The following is a 21,278-nucleotide window of genomic DNA, read 5'->3' as shown; positions in this document are numbered from 1 at the left end:
GAAATTTGCCCAAGGTCACATACCAACGTCACTAACTAGTACCCAAGCTGGGATCTGCACTCAGATCTCTTAAAGTCCCAAGCCTGTGTTCTTAACCAGAGGTGACATTTGAATAAAGCCTCCTTGGTGCACACTGGGGCCTCTCTGCGGAATCTGGTTCTGCACCGCCCATATTTTAAATTTATGTGAGTACTGAGGCTGCCAGGAGAAATCTTGCGTGCCTGGACAAGTCTGAGCTGAACAGGCCTTTCAGCCCCAGGCAAACTTATATGACAAGCTGCACCTCCAACTTTTTGGTAGGACAGAGCCAGCCAGGGGGTGGGGGGGGGCAGGAAAGGGGCAAGAAGGAGGGAGCAGTTCCCCTAGAGAAGTAGGGTGAGGCTGCCAGGAGAATGGGGGGCTGCTGAGCTGGTGAGACATGTCTGCTCAAGAGTAAAACAAATTACAGATTGCTGACAAAAAGATCACAATTGGATTCCATGCTTTAAAAAAGAAAAAACTTTATTACAGAACTAAAAAAGGAAAGGAAGGGGATATGAAATCATCCTTAATTTCATTAAGAATGCAATGTCACTAGCATTGACCGCTCTTGTAGCACATTCGTTAGCATTTTGTCAAGCACCAATGTTGCAGAGAACACAGCCAGGAAAACTCCCGGGAAAGAGAAGTTGATCTAGAAGGCCCTTGGCTCTTATTGGTCAGATCCTGTTCTTGGCAGATCCTGCTCAAGTCCATTTTACCAGAAACCTCATACCTGGGTGGAGGCTCTTCCTCTCTATGAGCATGTGGCCCCCATCAGAAGGTGGGTTTCTACACAGGACTCTTGGGCCTTGATTAATTCCTGATAGCGGCTCCAAAAAATTCAATGAAAAAACCTGAGGGACCTTTAAATACAAATGAGGTTCATATTTGATAAGGAATGATTATGTCATCTTATCACCTCCCACTCTTAGTCATTCATCCAACACATACTTGCTGGTGCCAACGCGCCAGGTATACATTGCAGATACAGCAATGGGCAGAACAAACCCCCTCCAGGAGCTCAGTCGGGTCAGGGGAACTAGCCCACCTTCCCCAGCCTCCCTTTGTAACCACCTCCTGCTAGCCCCTTTCACCCTACCGCACCTGTCGCCCGGCGGGGCGGGGGCCACGTACCCTCTGCCCTCGGCGCCTCCTTAGGCCCCGGGCCCCCGTCCCGCCCCGGCCCGGTTTCGCCAGCGGCCTGGGAGAAGGCCCGGCCGGGGCTGGCGCTCGTGACGCGCAACAGCTGCAGGTCGCAAATGCCCCTCCCCGCCCCGGCCCAGCCCCCCGCGCTGGCTTGGGGCGGTGCGCCCGGCCCGGCTGCGGGCCCGGACCGCGGGGCGGAGAGGGGCCGGCGCAGGTAGCTGGGCCGCCGCCCGGGAGTGAGCGCGGGCGCCGGGCCGCCGCGGCGGGATGGGGCGGCTCGGGGCCCGCCGCCTCGTCCTGCTCGCCGCCTGCCTGGGGCTCTGCGGGGCGCGCGGGGCGCTCGGAGGTACGCGTCTAACTTCCCCTCCCGGACCCCTCCCCGGCCGCGCCGCGCCCGCTAGCAGAGGGTGGGCGAGCAGGGACGAGGGCGCGGGCTGGGGCCCTCCCGGGACTCCTGGGGGGCCCCGGGAAAGCGCGCCGCGACCCTGTCTCGAGCTCTCGGGCCGGGCGTTCCTGGGCTGGGCGGCAGGGAGGAGACTGCTCGGCCCTGCGCTGGGGGTGTGGGCGCCGCCGCGGGAAGCTTCCAGCTCCCGATCCCCCCCCACCCGCCCCGCCGCGCGCGGCCCGGCCCCGCCAGTTCAGGGGAGCCCCGGGGGGGGGGCCGTTCCCCAGCTTCGCGGGGCCCTCGCGGCCGATCGGGGATTTCAGAGTTGGACTCCTGGTTGCACCCGGAACAGAGCGAACGAATCCTGCCGCCCTCCCTTCTGAGCCTTTGCAGCTCTGCGCCTGGCCCAGGCCCGGTGAGAGGTACTGGGCTGCACGCGACCCGCAGGCGTTTGGGGCCTTAAACTCGTCCCGAAATTCTTCGGTCTCTGGCCTGGCCTATTGTTCTATAAGTACCTCCACAAGTCCACCTACATTTTCTGGACCTAATTCACTGGAAAGGCTTTGCATTTCCCTGGTGCTTTCCAGAAGTCAAGGATTACTAGTAAAAGCATAATTATTGGGACTTTTTACACAATGAGTACTGCACTTGGGCCTTCTTGCCCTCCATGGCTCCTTGAAATTTAATGTTCAATGAAAGACTTCCTTTGAGATTTTTTAAAGGTAAAGCATTCTAAATCAAGGGCCTTGTATCTCTTTATAGGATTCGGATTAAATTCTGAAGCTTATTTACTGCATTTTAGGCATGGAATAGACAGATTGCTGTCTACCCCGCCTCATGATTTCAGGAGGAGCTTCAGAGTCATGTTCCGGCCACGATGGCATCTGTCGTATGGACACTTCACTCTTACCCCAGCTGCTCAGAGTCTGACTGCAGCTCCCCCCGCCCCAGCTCAGCTCCCAACCTGCTGTATGTGGGCCCTTCCAAGCTCCTTCTCCCCATCTTCCTCCCTCCTTCCTGATTCCTGCCTGGCCCGAAGGGTGGATTGGGCCTGGAATTGGAGGTCTGGGGCTGCAGGCTGAGGCTTTGATGTGGCTTTGAGAGGGAAGGTTCCAGTTGCAGAACAGGGAGATCTGGGAGCGCAGTGAATGGTTCTGATTGGGTGGTGATTCGCCATGAACCAGTGGTCGGTGCAGGGTGATGGCAAGTCCATAACTTCGGAGTCAGATGGACTAGGGCTTCAGCCTGGGTGCCATCCTATGTTCTCAGACTGGCTTTGGGAAGGTGAGTTTCCTTCTCTAGGTCTTAATTTTGCATCTATAAAATTGAACTACTAACTTCTTCATAGAGGCTTGAATAAAATACTGTGTAAGACTTCCTTACCGCCAGACAACTACTCAGTAATGCTCATTTCCCTCCTTTTCTACTCATTACCCTCTTTCCTCCTCATCTGTGCAATTACCTTGGGTATGAGGCTAAGAGCCAATGGATTAGATACCCATCGAGGGGTACAGAATGTGGATAGGGAAGGTTTCTCGAATTCCATAGCACGTACAGTAGTTCTCCCTTATCCACAGGAGATAATTCCGAGACCCCCAGTGGATGCCTGAAATCACAGATAGTACCGAACCCTATGTGTACTGTGTTTTTTCCTATAATGCATACCTATGATAAAGTCTAATTTGTAAATTAGGCATAGTAAGAGACCAACAGCAATAACTCACAATAAAATAGAACAACTGTAAAACTATACTATATTAAAAGTTATATGAATATAGTCTCACTCTCTCAAGAGTTTTATTATACTGCATTCACCCTTCTCATGATGCTCTGAGATGAGAAAATGTCTATGTGATGAGATGAACCAGGTGAATGACGTAGGCATTGTGACGTAGCTTTAGGCTGCTATTGACCTTCTGAAGATATGTCAGAAGAAGGATCGTCTGCTTCTAGACCATGATTGGCCACGGGTAACTGAAATCATAGATAAGGGAGGACTACTGTACTTTTAGCACATATACTGTTCCTCATCCATGGCTCTAATGGCAGCCCAAATATTGGATACTGAGGTCTTATCAAAGTATATATACACAATGGAATATTATGCAGCCATCAAAAGGAATGAAATCTTGCCATTTGCAACGACGTGGATGGAACTGGAGGGTATTATGCTGAGCGAAATAAGTCAATCAGAGAAAGACAAGTATCACATGATCTCACTGATAGGAGGAATTCTTAATCTCAGGAAACAAACTGAGGGTTGCTGGAGTGGGGCGGGGAGGGATGGGACGGCTGGGTGATAGACATTGGGGAGGGTATGTGCTATGGTGAGCGCTGTGAATTGTGTCAGACTGATGAATCACAGACCTGTACCTCTGAAACAAAGAATACATTATATGTTAAAAAAAAAAAAAAAAGAAGAGGGGCGCCTGGGTGGCTCAGTCGTTAAGCGTCTGCCTTCGGCTCAGGTCGTGATCCCAGGGTCCTGGGATCGAGCCCCGCATCGGGCTCCCTGCTTGGTGGGAAGCCTGCTTCTCCCTCTCCCACTCCCCCTGCTTGTGTTCCTGTTCTCCCTATCTCTCTCTCTCTAATAAATAAATAAAATCTTAAAAAAAAAAAAAAAGAAGATAGTAAGTAGGAAGGGAGAAATGAAGGGCGGAAAATCAGTGGGGGAGACGAACCATGAGAGACTATTGACTCTGAGAAACAAACTGAGGGTTGTAGAGGGGAGGAGGGTGGGGGGATGGGTTAGCCTGGTGATGGGTATTAAAGAGGGCACATTCTGCATAGAGCACTGGGTGTTATACGCAAACAATGAATCATGGAACACCACATCAAAAACTAATGATGTGGTGTATGGTGATTAACATAATAATAAAGAAGCTACTTTGGGGCACTTTGAAGAATATCTTCTTGAGTAACTAGATGTGTGATCTGATTTTAGGTTTCTTTCTGACTTCCTTGGATGATTCAGGCTGTTGCTTTGAAGAAATCTAATTGTCAAACGTAGGTGAACTCAGCTCTCAGTCCTTGAGGGACTAATGTGTCCTCACCTTGGAAAGTCTCGCCACAGCAGGGAGCCGCTTTGATAAAGAGATACTGTCTCAGTAAGAATATCCTTAGCGTACACCCTCAGCATATCCCTATTTGCAAATAAAATAATGAATCCTACTATCACTGACTACTTTCTCAAGGTACAGCGTGTACTTAGCACTAGACTCACGTTCTCGATAGTTCAATAGTTTTTGACTACTTTCTTATCAGATCCCATTAGAATATTATTGCTCTGACCTTGTACCAGCGCTGATGAAGAGCTTCAACAGGAGGAGGAGAAAGGCCAGCCCTTCCAGTTCCTTTTGCATTTACTGGTCCTTGCATTATTTCTCTATATTTTTAATCTTTGGCTTGCTTGCAGGAATTTTAAAAAGCAACTGATCCTGTTAGTGAGGATTTGTTTAGTTAACGGTGAGATAACAAAATTGTAAGCCCAGTTGTCCAGGCAGACCACGTGTGGTGCGTCGCTGAATGGGAAAGAGAGTGAGGGCATCAGCGTCCATCTTTCCGTCAGTGTAGAGTTCCCACTGCTCCCTCAGGGAGACTTGCGTACCCAGCAGGTGACACATGGCTGGTCTCACCCGGGCAACTGAGGCAGGACGCCCATCAATCCGTAAATTAGAGATGAAGAAAGAATTCTTATTGTTCTAGATTCTTATTTTTTTTAGATTAAGGCAGCCTGTGAATTCATAGTATTTTCTTCTGGCTCCATGGTGAATATCTTGGCACCCCACTTTGCTATTTCTTTCTTCCTTCCTTCCTTTCTTTCTTTCTTTCTTTCTTTCTTTCTTTCTTTCTTTCTTTCTTTCTTCCTTCCTTCCTTCCTTCCTTCCTTCTTCCTTCCTTCTTCCTTCCTTCCTTCCTTCCTTCCTTCCTTCCTTCCTTTCTTTCTTTCTTTCTTTCTTTCTTTCTTTTCTTTCTTTTTTCACTTTGCCATTTCTACCTAAGGCTGTGGTGTCCGGACCCAAATGCTCACCGTGGCCAGAGTGTCACGGTGAGCCAAGCACCAGCTGATGCAGCAGGAAGGGACCCAGCGTGGTGGCCCCTGGGGCTGGAACATCTGTGAGAATGGGTAGGTCCCGGGGTGGCCTGATCAGCCGACTCACGCAGGGAAGCCACACAGTCCAGGTGTTTGATTAAAATCACTTTTATTTAAAATATCTTAATTCAGGGGCGCCTGGGTGGCTCAGTTGGTTAAACGACTGCCTTCGGCTCAGGTCATGATCCTGGAGTCCCTGGATCGAGTCCCGCATCGGGCTCCCTGCTCGGCAGGGAGTCTGCTTCTCCCTCTGACCTCCCCCCTCTCATGTGCTTTCTCTCTCATTCTCTCTCTGTCAAATAAATAAATAAAATCTTAAAAAAAATAAAATAAAATAAAATAAAATATCTTAATTCAGTATTTAAAAGTAGAGCTGCACAGGCCATAAAAAGCACAAATAAAACTCATAACCTCTGCTTCTGGGGCCTTTCCCAGTGCTCCTGCTTTATTCCCCTCTGTATTCCTGGCACGTAGTCCAGGACCTACAAATGACAGGTGCCCAATAAATCGGAGCACCTGAATGAGTGAATGCACCTGGGGACTGTGGAAGGCAGAATGATAGCTCCCCAGGGAAGTTCACATCTTAATGCCCAGAACAGAGAATATGTTGCTTTATGTGACAAAAGGGTCTTTCCAGCTGTGATCCAGTTAAGGATTTTGAGATGAGGGATTACCTCCGATTATCCATGTGGGCCCTAAGCAAACACAGGGTGTTATAAGAGGGAGAAGGTGATATGTTGGAAGCAGAGGTTGAAGTGATGTGACTGCTGGCTGGGGCCACCAAGAAATGTGGCAGTGTTCTAGAAGTTGCAAAAGGCCCGGAAACAGATTCTCCCCTCCAGCTGCCAGAAAAAATGCAGCCCAGCCGACACCTTGATTTTAGCTCCTACTGGACTACAACAAAATGCCACAAATGTTGTAATGGCTTAATATGTTTGGACTAACTAGTCTCCAGAATTGTAAAGCAACAGATGGGTGTCATATTAAGCCATTACATTTGTGGTAATGTGCTGTGGCCGCAATAGGAACTGGGGCCACGGGCGGGGCATCCAAGCTAGGACATGGGCTCTGTGTCACTAAAGAGGGAGCTGTCAGCTCAACCAGCATCCAGCCAGGGACCAGGACTGCCTCACAGCTTCATTCCAGGGGTGCTTCGGAAGCTACGGAGCCTCCAGGAATAGCTCTCCCTGGAGTGGTGCGGGCCCTGTCTGCGTGACCTTACGCGGAGGCAGACGGTGGAGGATGCCCCCCTGAGAGGAGCGCAGGGTGAGGCAAGGGCTGGTTTTCTCTTTGCGACCTGAGCAGTTGGCATGGAGACTCCTGTTTGGGGAGGGAATGAAAAGTGAGAACGTGGTGGGTCCTGTTCTACAAGAAGAATTCCAGGCCCCAGATTGCCCTGGCCCCACCTGCAAATCCAAGATTTGCATCTTCATGGTGGTCCTGGGCCTGCTAGCCACTCTTTCCCCGCCCTCCTACGGGGCCAGCAACACGTTTGGCCCAGAGATGTGGTCCCAGAGGCCCCTGTCACCCCCTAAGCCGACTTAAGCAACTGCCCATCCTGAGCCATGGAGCCATACCTCTTTGCTCACTGACTCTCCTTCCCGATTCTGTATCAGTGGACCTGAGTTTAGTGGGAGAGACTCTTAGAACTTCCCTTGTTGGGGATCTGCTTTTAATGAACCCAGGAGGTTGGGCCTCTCCGGACATGTTAGATGTTTGTACTAAGTTATTTCATACTTGGAAGTTTTCTTCTTCCTCAGAGTGTTCTGGATGGTTAGTTATCTCTTGAATAAATATTCAGCTGCGGTGTGATAAAGCACGCAGCGTCAGTGCCACAGGAACACCTCGGAGCAGATCTGTGAGGTCAAAATGTGGCTTTTCTTTCCAAGTGCAGTGACTCCCCTCACGGGGTCGGTGGGAGGAAGAGCTGCTTTGTAATGTTGGCGCTCCTCGGAGCACCTCATCTTAGGACTTTGTTTCTTCGTTGTTGTTGTTTATTTTATTTATTTATTTTTAAGATTTTATTTATCTGTTTGACAGAGAGAAACGCAGCGAGAGAGGGAACACAAGCAGGGGGAGTGGGAGAGGGAGAAGCAGGCTTCCCGCCGAGCAGGGAGCCCGATGCCGGGCTCGATCCCAGGACCCCGGGATCATGACCCGAGCCCAAGGCAGACACTTAACACTACCCAGGCGCCCCTCATTTTAGGACTTTGTATAATGCAAACGCTTTAGCAGAGAAGTTTGTTTTTGTGGTTTTGTATTTTAATTTTTAAAATAAGCTTCTACGCTTGTGATGTATCATCTATACGATACGTTTGGAAGAAAGGCGATACATAAAAAGGTACAGTATAAAATTGTCGACAATGTGATGTTATGAAAAGGCAGCTCTAGTTTTCAGGGAATACAGACAGTTCTGAAATCTCTTTTTTGGGAATACTTTCTTAATTAGTTTCTACGGTCACCAGGCTGAACTGATTGTGTTCTAAAATCCAGAACTGATGTGTCTCCTCCCAACTAGAAACGTATCTTCCCCATTGTGTGCAGAATAAGGTGCAACCTTCTCAAGATGGTATGTAAGCCCCCCCCACCATCAGTGGGTCCCTGCCCGTGGGGATCCAGTTGGTCAATCAGCCATTTGCTCCCCAAACGTTCACTGAGAATTCCTCGTCATATATGTACCAACAAAACAAAGCAAAACAAAACTGAAGCTTCCCTCCCGGGGTCCTCCTCTCAGTAAGTGGATCGCTAGCCAGAAATCCGGAAATTCATCTAGGTTGCCCCCTTGACCTTTCCCCTTCCCTCCTAGACAGTCCAGCTTCTAAAGGATCCCTTGAACCCACCTGCTTCTCCCCCTGCCTGCTTCCCTACGCCCTACCATCCCTTTGAGCCCATTTCCTGCACTTCAGCCAGAGCCATCCAAATTGCAATCTGGGCACAGCATTTCCCTGTTTGATCCCTTTATGGCTGCCCTTGAATAGAGTCTGAACTCTTACCTTGGCTTCCAAAGCTGTCATTTATTGGGCGCCTCCTATGTACTGAGCACTCTTGGAGGCACTGAGGCCTGAGCAGTGAGCAAGACTAGCAAAGGCCCCTGCCCTCAAAACCTCACATTCTGTTTGGGATGGTTTGGGACTGGAGCTGGGTAATAACCCAGGAAACAAAGAAGGTAACTAGGGCCTAGAAAAGAGTCACCACTTTAAACTGATAGTTCCGGGAAGGCCTTTCAGCCCTCTGACCGTTTGCCCCCCGACCCCTCATACCCCTGCCGCATCCACCCCGGCTGCTCCCCCCTCACACTGGGCTCAGCCAGAGTGGACCTTTGGCTCCTTACAGTCACTGGTCTCTTTCTCTCCTATCTCTCCACTTGTTTCTCTCCTCTTACTCTCGCCCGTCCCTCACTAGGTCTTTCTGGAAGCCATTGTCTTGCCTGCCAGAAACACCCTCAGTCCATCCCCTTTGACTAGGCCGAGTGCTTCTGCTGTGCTCTCCATTTCCCTGGTACTAAGCCACTCTAATTGCTTGATTGGCAGTCTATGTCATTCACCTTTGAATCCCTGTGTTTGTGGTTTATTTGGTATATTTGTGGACAGCACAAGTATATGTATAATGGGCCACTTAAATCTGTCAGGGAGAGACACTTTATAGGCACAGTACTCCTTCCCTCATACCCCAGCGGGGCCCCGAACAAGCTGCTGTTGTACCAACTGTCTAATATCCTGGATCGGACATACTCTTCTTTTTGAGCAGCTTTCCCTTCTAATAGACTGCAAGCCCCCATAGTCTCAGTAACTTCCTGCTTCCAACTCCTGATAGTACCTGGCACGTAGTAGGTGCTTAATAAATAGTAAACCAAAATACCCCCAAACAAGCAAAACCCAAATCAAACAGACATACATACAAACAAAAACAGGAAGATGTAGTTTGGAAAAAGAAGTGGGAACTATTTCTAAGGTAGATAAAATGAATCAAATAATCACTAACCACCCTCCCCCCAGGGAGAAATTATAGAGAAATAGAAATGTTTACTTTCCCTGAAAAGTCTTTTACCCACCTTATTGCCAAACTTTGGCTTCCATTCAACCATTTCACCTTTTACAAAAGCACATAAAACCAGGAAGTTGCTCTGATTTTTGTTCACCTTGGCTTGCCCTACCCATGTAATACTGAAATCACACCTTCTCCTTCCCTGCAGGTGGAGATCACCTTTCCTTTTCCTAGGACCCAGTTTTTCTTGTGCTTCGATTGGCTTCTTACTATTATTTTGAGGCACTTACTAGGAGCCACAGAAGTTGAGGTCAGTTTGGAGATCTGTGAGCATGAGACTGGCTTCAGGCTGTCAGACCAGTGGTTTTAAACCTGCTTCCTTGTTTTTCCCCTGAGGCAGTGGAAATTTCTAGCCACCAGCTGATCCTGGAATTGATTTAGTGCCAAGAAGGTGAACTGTGGGAAAATATAATATTACTTAGTCATTCTCAGCAGTAGATTTTATGATTTAGAAAACATTTCCTGGTTTTGAGAGCTTAACAATACAGCCTCTAAGTCTGTAAAAGTCAGAGTGAGGGGATTCAGTAACCAGAGGCCAGGACCATACACAAGGTAGGATAGCTAGTGGGTTTGTAAATGCTTGTTTTGTCTTTCTGACCTTATTGCTACATTCTCGTTTTCCTGAATTTAATTATTAATGGCTGTTTTTTCACTAAAGAAGAGTGCTTATACCTACCTGAGAAAGTTTGTAGAGACCATATTCATCTCTGTATCAGCTTTGTATCTTGGTGAACTACCTGTTGACTCTACATAAGTCCCTAAGCTTCTCTAGGCCTGAGTTTACTCAATTATAGAATGAGGGTCTCCTAGGTTAGTGTAGTTTGGTTCATAAATGCTTGCTTGCTACTTATCTTAGATTGGGTTCCCTAAAGAGAACAGCATAGGCAGGGATTCTTGTGCAAGTAAAATGCTGAGTGAGGGGACCAGGAAAGAGCTATAAGGAAGGAGGGAAGCAGGATAGGGCAGGAGAAGAAACCAAGCAAAGATCTGGGTTTAACTGACCTAATCTCAGCCTGATCCCAGAGAGAGCTCTAGGATATGAATAACACAGAGCTCTACATATTTTATATGTCTGTTTCAATCAGTCATTGGCTATAGGTCCCCCTCTAGGGCAGGGGGTATAATTTCACTGAAATTTCTGGATAGCACAGTGAAACAGCTGGAGGATGGGTGTACCAACTTGTTAAAAAGGGATCTCAGTGGGCTACCAACAGAACCTATTATGCTACCTGTGGCCAGGCACTGTGCTAGGTATTGGAGAGGGAAAGATAAACAAAGAGATGGTTCCTAATCATAGGAAACTCATGGAATATTCCAGGAGATAGGTGAATAAGCGAGGAATTTCAGTACAACATGGTGAATGCTGGAATAAAGGAATATGCAGAGTGTTGTAGGAACAGAGAAGCAGACATTGCAGATTGGGTTCCTCAGGAAGCAGAATCTAAGATGGAGATAATCATGCAAGAGCCTTATCAAGGACTGTTCTTAGGGATCAACATTTGTTCTCAGACCCATATATTTATACCTCCTGGAGATATAACAGTAGGTGTTTAAAGATCTTTAATTTAAAGACCGTGTAAAGATCTTTCATGTAAAGTCTTGGAGGATGGGCCCTCACTCCAACAGAGTATTGCTTCTGAGGTGATTCACCTGTACCTTCATCAGGTTGTTCAAACACTCTGTCGGGTCCTCAGCTTCAGCCGTGTAATGTATGACAGGCCAGTGGATCCTATGGTCTTAGGCCCATTACCACACCTTCCTTGGAGTAAAGGGTGTGTCTTTGACTGATGTGATGCTATTTGGCCTCCCCTATTAGTGGATTAAACGTTCCATGAGCTCTTCATATAATGGTGCTATCTGAGGCAAGAAAGGCAAATATATACCCAGAATATGTGTCTATTTTATTTTTTGAAAGGAATCACTGGCCATTCTAAAAAGAAAGAGTTTCACTGAAGTCAGCTCAACACCAAGTGGACAGTTAGTCTCTCTTCAAGGGATAGTAACATATTAGGGATTGGTGTTGGATTCTGTTGGAGGCATGTTGGGCATTCAGCAGGAGCAGTACCTAGGAAAGCCTTGGGAAGAGGGAGCCCAGACTATTGGGTGCATGAATAGATTCCATCCCTACCACCATAGCTACCTATTGGGGGCAGATGACAGAGGCTGGCTGAGGTCAACTGACCAAGTCACTCTGTATGCCTTGTTGTTGAATGCATATTCTGTGGTGGATGTTTTCTGGTGGGCATTAACGTGCAGTATAATGATTTTCCCACTTAATGCGTCAATCCCAGACCTCCTTATTCCTACTCTTTCAATCTTCTGCATCCTGGGCTCTTGACCATATGGCCAGGCCATTTGCCACTCTCAATCAGTTTTTATTTATTTCAACCTCTGTCCACTTCTCTCTGTGTGTAAAGTGGATGATTAAGCGTTCTACCCAAAGTTCTATCCACTTGGAGGATTTTTTCTTCCTAGTGTTTTTCATGGCCGCCGCTAGAGGGAGCTATGGTGCAGTTGGAGTCTTGTCATCACGCACCCGTATGATGAAGCTGACTCATCTGTGAACCATGCTCAGATGTTCTGTTTCTCCTTCAGCTGGTACCACGAGATTCACCCATGCAGCCATATGTGTGAGCTGAGGAAAGGTGCTGGGGCAAGAATAGCGATGATGGAGCTCCGGGGCTACCATCTTGTGTGCTCGCTTGTGCCTTCTGGTCCTATTTATGCTCAGTCCCGGAGGTACCACTTTCATCTCTTTCATCCATCTGTCATGGTAATTCTGTCATGTCTGTCTCAAAGACATTTTCTATGCATCTAGGAGCCTCTTTAGCAGTGGGTTCACACCATTTCTGGTAGTCTTTACCAGGGTGTTAGATCCTGTATCCTTGGAGAGTGCTCCCAAATCTATAAACTCTTCCTTATCCAACTTCACGCTTTGCCCCCTTGATCAGGTACCCCCAGTCGTATGTGTATTCTGGCAGCTACAGGTAGTAGAATACACCTGGAGAGGTCCCACGGCTACACTAGACTCTAGTCCTTTTCCACCCATATCAAGCCCAACATGTCCCCATACAGGTTATGTTGTGACTTAACCTTTGTTTTTGGTCTAGTGGCCAGGAGGAGAGATGGGAGTGTATCTTCAGAGGTCAAATGCTGCTTGTGGAGAGAAGCCTCTGCATCCTCTTTCGGCAAGGGCCATGCCAGCCCTAATGGGGGAATAGGCCACTTCTGCAGGCTAAGAGGTTTCAGAGAGAACTAGGGACCCAAGGTATTTGAATGCCTCAACCCAGATGTCTCCAGTTCCTTATGTCAAGGTTCTATTCTTTCCCAACCAGGGTCCTAGATTTGTCAGAGCAAGCCTGTCATAGATGGGACTTTAACTCTATTTGCAGCTGACTAGTCTGATGATTAATTCCTGGGTGGGCATCTTACCTTCCACTGGTCTCCTGCTATAGGAAAGGAGGACTCTATATGCTACCAGGGAAGCCCTCTTGCTTTTATACTTAGCTTGTAATTGTCAACTGATCTCTCCTAGCTTTTCCTTATCTTTTTCCAAAGCTTCATTCAAATTTAGCAATAGACACCCAATTCCATAGTCCTCATAGCTACTATTTGCACTATATCTTTCATGGCTTGATCTTTCATAGCTGGCTAATGTGTTCCCTTCTGCTCTTACACCAGTTCACCACCAGTGGTTTGGGATTATCCCTGTGACAGGGAAGGAACCGGGATTGGGTACATGGAGAAATAGACTTGCAATTCAGTTTCAACAGGAGCCTCCACCATCCTTCTTGAGAGTTCTAAAGATAGACTGACCCATCAGAGCTGTTTTCAGTTGGGGCAAGAGAACACAGCCTTTGTATCCCCCACATCAGATCTGTGGGCTACCCCAGGAACCAGCTGTGGCCTTGGGCAAGGCAGCTTCAGCAGGGCAGTCCCTGAAGGGAGATGACAATCTAAAGTGGAATTGTCATTGTGTAATATATTTACTCATTTATACTCCTTTTTAAAATTTTTCCCTAGCATCTTTTTATGGTGAAAGTTATGTGGAGCTCAACATCATAGAAGTTTCACCTGAGTTATCTCTTCAATTAAAATTTCAAACCAGCAAACCACAGGGATTACTTTTTCTTGCAGCTGGGAAAAATGACTACTGTATAATAGAACTTCTATCAGGAAACTTACGGGTAAGATTTTCTTAAATCTTTAAAAACGTGTAAGTTTTCAATTACTGGAGGAAAAACCGTGAGAAAGAAAGAGAACAAAATAGCTATCCATTTGATTACTGTTATTTTACTAGAATAAAATCATGTGCCATTTGAAAAGTTGGGATATCCTCTGATTTTACCAGCATGCCTGAAATATTCTGACTCTGAAATTTTTAAACTTCATTGTGTAGTCCATACATGTGGAAAGTGGTTTCAAGTCCAAGTTTCTCTCTCTCTCTCTGTGAATGGCCCTGTTTTCTTAATAAAATACTATGATATGTGATTGATTAATTATGATTCTTTCTATTTCAGGTGAGGGTGAATTTGGGTGCAGGTGAACAAGTGCTCCTTTCTGAGCAAAGACTTCGTATGGATGACCTGGATTGGCATTTAGTGGAACTATACTATGTTAAAAACAATCTCTCTCTGGTTATCGACAAACAGTATGAGACAACTGGCCAGATCACTGGTGGGATGCACAATTTGCACTTTCAACATGGAATCTACATAGCAGGCCATGGTGGACTTGACATCCCTTACCTAGATGGAGAGCTCCCCAATTTCCGTGGATGTATGGAGGATGTGGTATTTAACCAGAGGGAGATCCTCGCATCCCTCAGGTCTTACCCTGGTTTTAAGAAAGTTTATGAGGTGTCACTAGGATGCAGTGATGAATTTTTTGCAGGGGAGGATGAAGCCATCAATTTCTTTAGCTCCAGATCCTACGTTACCTTCCCAGAATGGAGGGTACAAGGGGAAGGGCTGTTGGAATTTGCTTTGCAGACTGGAACTCAACAAGCTTTGCTTTTATTTCAGTCAGGTAGAGAAGGAGATTTTGTTGCTTTGGAAATAGTGAATGGTCTGTTGAAGGCTCGTGTAGGAAGGAGCAAAAGTAACACCCAGCTCTCTTCTTTTAGCTTAATTAGTGACAACAAGTGGCACGTTATTCAACTCAAATTCACTGGAAGTTATCTGGACCTGATGGTGAATGAGCAAGGGGTAAGGACGTTGCTGCCTTTGCAAAGCCAACCATTTGTATCGGAAGGTCCTCTCTTCGTGGGAGGTCTTGATAACCGTAAGGGAGAAGAAGTTAAGAAGTTAGAACTTGCCTCTGTGTCCAGGAAATCTGCCCGAGGAATCTCTTTCAAAGGGTGCTTAAGAGGCTTGGAAACCAACTCAGAAAAAAGAGCATTAAAGAATGCCCTTGTGTCCAAAGATGTAGCTGCCGGGTGTAAATTGCAGAGTAGTGATAATGAAAACCCTTTCATAACGACAACAGAAAACCTGCTTCGGTCAGAAGTTCCCCTTTCCACTACCGTCCCCGAGGCAGGCAAGCCTTTTCTTCACCATGCGAGTAGCTATTTCTTGAGTCTGAATACCTTGGAGGTCCAAGAAGGTGGGCGAGCGTTACTGGAACAAAGGCACATGAACGTGGATGTGGCATCGGAAGATTTGGGCATCCATCCTTCTCAAATTCTATTTAAAATAGAGGAAATGCCCCTTCATGGGTTCCTTCGAATCGATGTTTCCCCTGCACAGAGAATGGAGGAGGCTTTCACTATGTTAGATTTGGGGCAAGGGAAAGTTTGGTATGTCCATGATGGTTCAGAAGAACCGAGGGATTTTTTCACATTTTCAGTCTCGTCCAAGAACAAGAAGGAAATGCCGTTATACCTGCAAGGACATGTTCCATATGTGTTTAACATTACTGTCCTTCCAGTAAATGATCCCCCAGTCCTTAAACTCCCTGAAGGAAACTTGCTTCTCCTGTTTGAGAATTCTAAGAAACGACTGACTCCAAATATAATACACGTGTCAGACCCTGACACAGATTCCTTGAGTCTTAGTTTCTCAGTTCTTGGCAACTTCAGTTCAGATGCTGGGTTTTTAGAAAACACCAATGGTCCTGGGAAAGCCATTAATGGCTTTACGCATGGGGATTTAAGAGATGGCAACATTTTCTACGTGCACAGAGGTCATCGGAACTCCCGGATCCTTCTGAGAGCAAGCGATGGAGAGCTGGTTAGCAATACGGTAGTGTTACGGCTCATGGCTGTTCCTTGGGACTTTGAAGTGGCTGTTAGAACTGGGGTAGTCGTCCAGCAGGGTGGCACGGTTCTGATTACACAGGGTAACTTGTCAGTGGAGGTTAACGGTGAACCCCACGAGATGGAGACCCGCTATGCTATCACTCATCCACCCCAATTTGGCCAGATTCAGCGGCAGGGGTCAAGGGACGAATGGAAACAAGTTAGTACCTTTTCTCAGCGTTCCATTGATCGGGGTCGTGTCCGGTACCACAGTACATTTCAAGAATTACAGCTAGAAAATGTTACAGATCACTTTAAATTTAAAGTTAACATAGAAGGAAAAATCAGTGAAGAGTTGACGTTTCCTATTACCGTACACTGGCTAAAGTTTATACTTCTGAAAAATGTTCCTCTCGAGGTCAGGAAAATAGGCAGACAAGTATTGAACTCTGATCATCTGCAGGCTGTGACGGAGGGTGTGGACGTAGCTCAGAGAGAACTGCATTTTAAGTTACTGACCCCACCTAAGAAAGGAAAATTGCTAGTTGGCAATAAAGTTCTAAAAACAAACTCCGTCTTCAGCCAACAAAACATTGCAGACTCTAAGATAAGTTATGAGCCACAGGAGAGGCCCAGGGAAGACACACAAGATACATTTAGGTTCTTGATTGTTGCAAAACACATAGAATCAAAAGATTATACTTTCAGAATAAACTTTGAAGCAGATAAGACACGCATTATTGTAACTAACAGAGGATTATTTGTAAAAGAAGGAGGAGGGAAATTAATTACGAAATCGGAATTATTTGCTCAAACATTGGACAATCAGACCTTCCAATATAAAATCACCAAGAGTCCTCAACACGGGAAGCTGAAACTGGTTAACTTTTCATATCCTCTGGGAAGTCGTGACAATATCACCGCATTCACTGATCAAGACATAGTAGGTGAGCGGCTGATGTATGTCCACGATGACTCTGAGACCCAGCATGATGAATTCCTCCTTGTGGCCTCTGCCACAGGACCAGGCCAAGAGGGAGTGGTCAGGCATCTTGACACGGAACATTTATCTACAGAAATCAAAGTTTCCATTTCTGTAGAGTTAAAGAATGATGAGAAACCAGTGCGTGTGGTAGATAAGGTCTTTCATGTCGTGAGGAATGGCCAACGCCTACTGACCCTGGCAGATCTCTGTTACCATGACCCCGACTCAGATTTTGATGATGGGCAGTTGCTGTATACCAGACGGGGCATCCCAAATGGGGACCTGGTGAGAGCCACTGATCTGTCTCAGAAACTCTACCAGTTCAGGCAAGAAGACCTGCGGGAAGGGCGAGTGCTCTTCAGACATCGGGGTGCAGACTCCGCCCGCTTTGTGCTGTTCGTGACAGATGGTGTCCATTACACATCATCCCTTCTTGAGGTCAGTGTGTCAGACCCTTATGTCCAGATAGCCAACAACACGGGGCTGGTTGTACAAAGAGGAGAGGACAGCAGCCTCACAACAACTAACCTCAGTGTCACCACAAACCAAGATGTCAGAACAGACCACGAGATCGAATTCTACATGCTGCAGCCCCCAAAGCATGGCAGAGTGCTGGTCAACCATTCAGTGTCCCACTCATTTTCCCAGCACGACTTGAAGCAAGGACATGTGATTTATAGACATGATGGCGGCGGCAACTCTGATGTGTTCAACCTGACGGTGAAAGTTAAAGAGATATATATAGACGTGGGCATCTATGTACGAATGTACTCAGAAAGTCACCAACATCGCACCCAAATTCTGCTCATTAAGACCCTTGTAGTTGAAGAAGGAAAACCAGTAAAACTGAGTAGAGGAAGACTCCAGGTAGGTAGTTGTCCTACCACCAAGCATTCTCTCTCTCCCAGAGTAATCTGCTTCTAAGAGCTATTTTTGTGTTGATTTCTCCCTGGTATTCAGAATGACTTTTTTCTAAACGTAAATGCCTTTGAAAAGAAAAGCTGGAAAGTTTCATGATTTTGACACTACTGATTTTCCTATAGTTGGAAATGGAATATAAGTGATACTAAGCCTTATGTTAAAGCCGAGTGCACACCAGCACACAAATATGTATGTTTGTTTAGTGTAGAATGAACTGGGAATGAGGAGATGATGTACATATTATAGTAAATTAAGAGATCTTTACTTTTTTCATTTTTTATAGAAACGCTGCCAATATTTCATTTGATCTGAGTTACATTTGTGATGTGATGAAGCAGGGTATAAAAATTTAGAGAAACTTAAACATAAAAAGCGTTCCTAAAACAGCAGAGGATGCTATCCTACACAGTTAATTTCCTTAGCTCTGAAGGTGGCCTCATTTCGTTTCCTGAAATTGATGGATAAAATCGGTGCAGACTAGTGGAATGCCAGGGGTGAGACCTTATACCAGAAGCTACCTGGTTTCCTGGGGCTCCTACTTAGAAACTTCCAGCAGGCAGAGCCCTGCTGATCAGAGTTAGGAGAGAGTGTTTGTTTTAGGGTAATCCTGTACAGGGTTTGTAAACTGTGATTGATGACAGCTGGCCACAAATACAGGCTATTCTGAATATACCCTCAGGACTGCAAAGGAGTTTACTTGTTTGCTAAATGCAGCCAATAACATCAAGAAGAAATGAACCCAAATCAGAAGCAGTTTACTAAATGAGTTTGCCTGAGGAAATATGGGGCTCACCAGCAGTTCTCAATTCTTTTTTAGGATCTTGGAGAGTTTATGTTTCACCACAAGGGGGCATGTGTAGTTCAGTGACTATAAATCAGTTAAAATGACAGTTTTGAGATGGATTTTGCTGAATCAGTAGATTAAATATATATTGGAAATGCTGAGCTAGTTAAAAGGGGAGAGAAAGACTTTCCTCTAAAGTCTTGCAATTTAAGTGATTCAACTTCTGCTTCTTCAACCATCTTTCATTCCTTCTCCTTATACCATTTTATTTCTTTCACTTGAACTTGCTGAGTCCTGGGTGTCTTGCTGCTGTGCATGATGCCTTGTGAACGCATTAGTAGCTATTCAGGTCTTGTTGACTATTACTTTTCTTTGCAACCATTTGCATTAAATGCAAATGTTGACATGGTCACCAGAACAGACCCAGGCTTAAACTCTGTATCGACCCTGATAGTAACTTAAGCCATTTGTAGACATTAATAGAGAACAATTTGGTTCATCAAGGGTCTTGACTCTTACGAGTATTGATGTGATTTTCTTTTTGTGTCTGTGTGTTGTATATACAAACTCAAGGCTGTCCACGAAGATAATATTCCTTCAGAGGCAATGTTCACCGTCAGAATTCCACCGATGCATGGATACCTCCGGAAATCTTTACCAGAAGAAGGAAGCTTGGGTGCAGATGCAAAATCCCCTCTGATTTTTACACAACAAGATATTGATGCTGGGGATATTCTTTATGTGCAGACAGCTCCTGACCAACGACAGGACCGTTTTTTACTGGAAGTGGTGAATGGTTTCCAAGCCGTGAATGGCATTGAAATCTTAGTGGATATCGTCCCTAAGCGGATTCCTCTGGAGGTACAAAATTTCACGGTCCAAGAAGGTGGTTCCAAAGCACTTCTGGAAGACTATCTCAAAATTCCAAACAAATATTTTGAGGGAGTTGACTGTGAATTTGTTCTACTGAAACCACCGAAACATGGTTATGTTAGAAATTCTAATTTTCCAAGAGTAAAGCTAATGAAGTTTACCAGGAAACAGGTAATAATTCTCAGTTAATACATTTGGGTACATGGGATAAGAGAAAAAGAAATGCTATTTATTATTCAGATTAATGGACTCTCTGGAGTGATAAGACTTGAAAGAGTATCTAGTTTAACCTCCTAACAGATGCTAGAAGCCCCTTCCATGGTAACCCCATAGAAAGATCATCTAGCCATTGATTAAATATATTCAGTGATGGAGAACTCACTACTTCATGCAATGGGCACTTCCAGTTTAAAAATACTTCAATTGTTAGAAAGTTCTTTCTGCTGACCTGAAGTCTGCTGCTTAGACACTGAGAGCTCGCAGCACAAGTCGTCCCTCCTTTCCTGAAAGCTCTTTAAATATTTGAAAGAAAAAGTTACCAAGTTCCCTCGGATTTTATCTTCTTTAGGTTAAACATCTCTAGGTTCTCCCACTTTGGCTCATAAGCCATGGGTTTCTAGCCCCTGTGCCGTCCTGGCTGCCCATTTCTAGAGGAATTCCACACTGTCACTGTCCCACTCACAGTGTTACACCTAGATAGTTAACACAGACGTGCTTTAGTCATTAGTGGGTTTACTCATTTATTCATTCCGTTATTCAATTAACAGATGTTGACAGAGTGCATACTCTGTGCCATGCCCTATGTAAGCACAGTGATATCAATGGTTAAATGGCCCAGTCCTCACAATCCAGTAGCAGGACACAACTTCCCGTCTAGTGTTCAGCATAAAATAACCACTCAGCTCGGGGCTGCTATCATGTTTCTTTGCTTTGGGCTAGGTTGGTATTATTGTGAGACTTGGCTTTCTTATCATGAATAAAATAATGATTTCCATTACTTTCTAAGTATTGAAAGTAGCTTGCGACCATTTCCTTTATAAGCTCCTGGGAATATGCACTCTTCAGGTTGGAAGCCATTACCAACCACCTGGCATCTCTGGGGATCTTTGTCCTGTTAGAAATAAACCCATGTGGGCTGCTTTAAGGATTTCATCTTATCAATGGACTTGAATTGATTTGCTAAACCCTTCTTCTGTTCAAGTGGCTGTTCAAGGTTGCCATGATAAGGAGCCACATTCCTTGCCCTGAGGAGATGCTGGGGGAGGGGACATAGGCGCACAAGTTTTGACATGAGGACATCCTTCTGATGCTTCACAGAGCATTCTCACCATGGTGCTAAGGAAGTGCAGAGTTGGCACATCTGACTCTAGTTGAAGAGAATAGGGAAGACTTCACAGAGGGAGTAACGTTTAAGCAAGACTTGAACAAAGAAAGAAAGAGCAGGGAGGTAACAGAGGAGAAACAGAAAAAAAAAAAAGGCAACATGAGCAAAGGGAACAGCGTGGCCAAGGAGGCATTAAAGTGAATGGGTTCTGGGGGCTGGGAAATAACCCACAAGACTTGCAGGTGGGCTCAGGAGTGGCAGAGAGAACTGAGGCCAGACTGGGGAGAGTCTTGAATTATATGTCGAGAGGGTTAGACTGAACCGGGAGGCCTTAGGGAGCCATGGGAAGAAGCAGAGAATCCTGAGGACTGGAAACGACCTTGGAAATCAGTGCTTCTCTACTGGGGACCCGGGGAAGGTGATCCTTTAGTGACTTCCTATAGGCATCTCTTCATCATGGCTTC

General features: G+C 46.0%; 1 protein-coding gene and 1 long non-coding RNA gene across 3 annotated transcripts in view; one reads left to right on the top strand and one right to left on the bottom strand.

The window, feature by feature from the left end:
- Positions 1 to 483: 483 nt before the first annotated feature.
- Positions 484 to 1,209, bottom strand: LOC118553604 (uncharacterized). The gene is made up of 2 exons (XR_013445308.1): positions 1,126 to 1,209; positions 484 to 884 (listed from the first exon to the last, which is right to left on the bottom strand). It is a non-coding gene; the product is annotated as an uncharacterized LOC118553604 (long non-coding RNA).
- Positions 1,210 to 1,337: 128 nt separating this feature from the next.
- LOC118553595 (chondroitin sulfate proteoglycan 4-like) overlaps positions 1,338 to 21,278 on the top strand; it is a 62,189-nt gene continuing 42,248 nt past the window's right edge. For both annotated transcript variants that reach the window (XM_036120638.2, XM_078066711.1), the window contains exons 1-4: positions 1,338 to 1,513; positions 13,713 to 13,876; positions 14,210 to 17,779; positions 19,191 to 19,661. In XM_036120638.2, the coding sequence (XP_035976531.2) occupies positions 1,435 to 1,513; positions 13,713 to 13,876; positions 14,210 to 17,779; positions 19,191 to 19,661 (4,284 nt within the window). In that variant the 5' untranslated portion in view covers positions 1,338 to 1,434. The remainder of the gene's footprint in view (positions 1,514 to 13,712; positions 13,877 to 14,209; positions 17,780 to 19,190; positions 19,662 to 21,278) is intronic.

Source organism: Halichoerus grypus, chromosome 2 (assembly GCF_964656455.1).
Source record: "Halichoerus grypus chromosome 2, mHalGry1.hap1.1, whole genome shotgun sequence".
Lineage (NCBI taxonomy): Eukaryota > Metazoa > Chordata > Mammalia > Carnivora > Phocidae > Halichoerus > Halichoerus grypus.
Note: the sequence above shows the minus strand (reverse complement) of the source record. Positions and strands in the feature narration are given on the sequence as shown.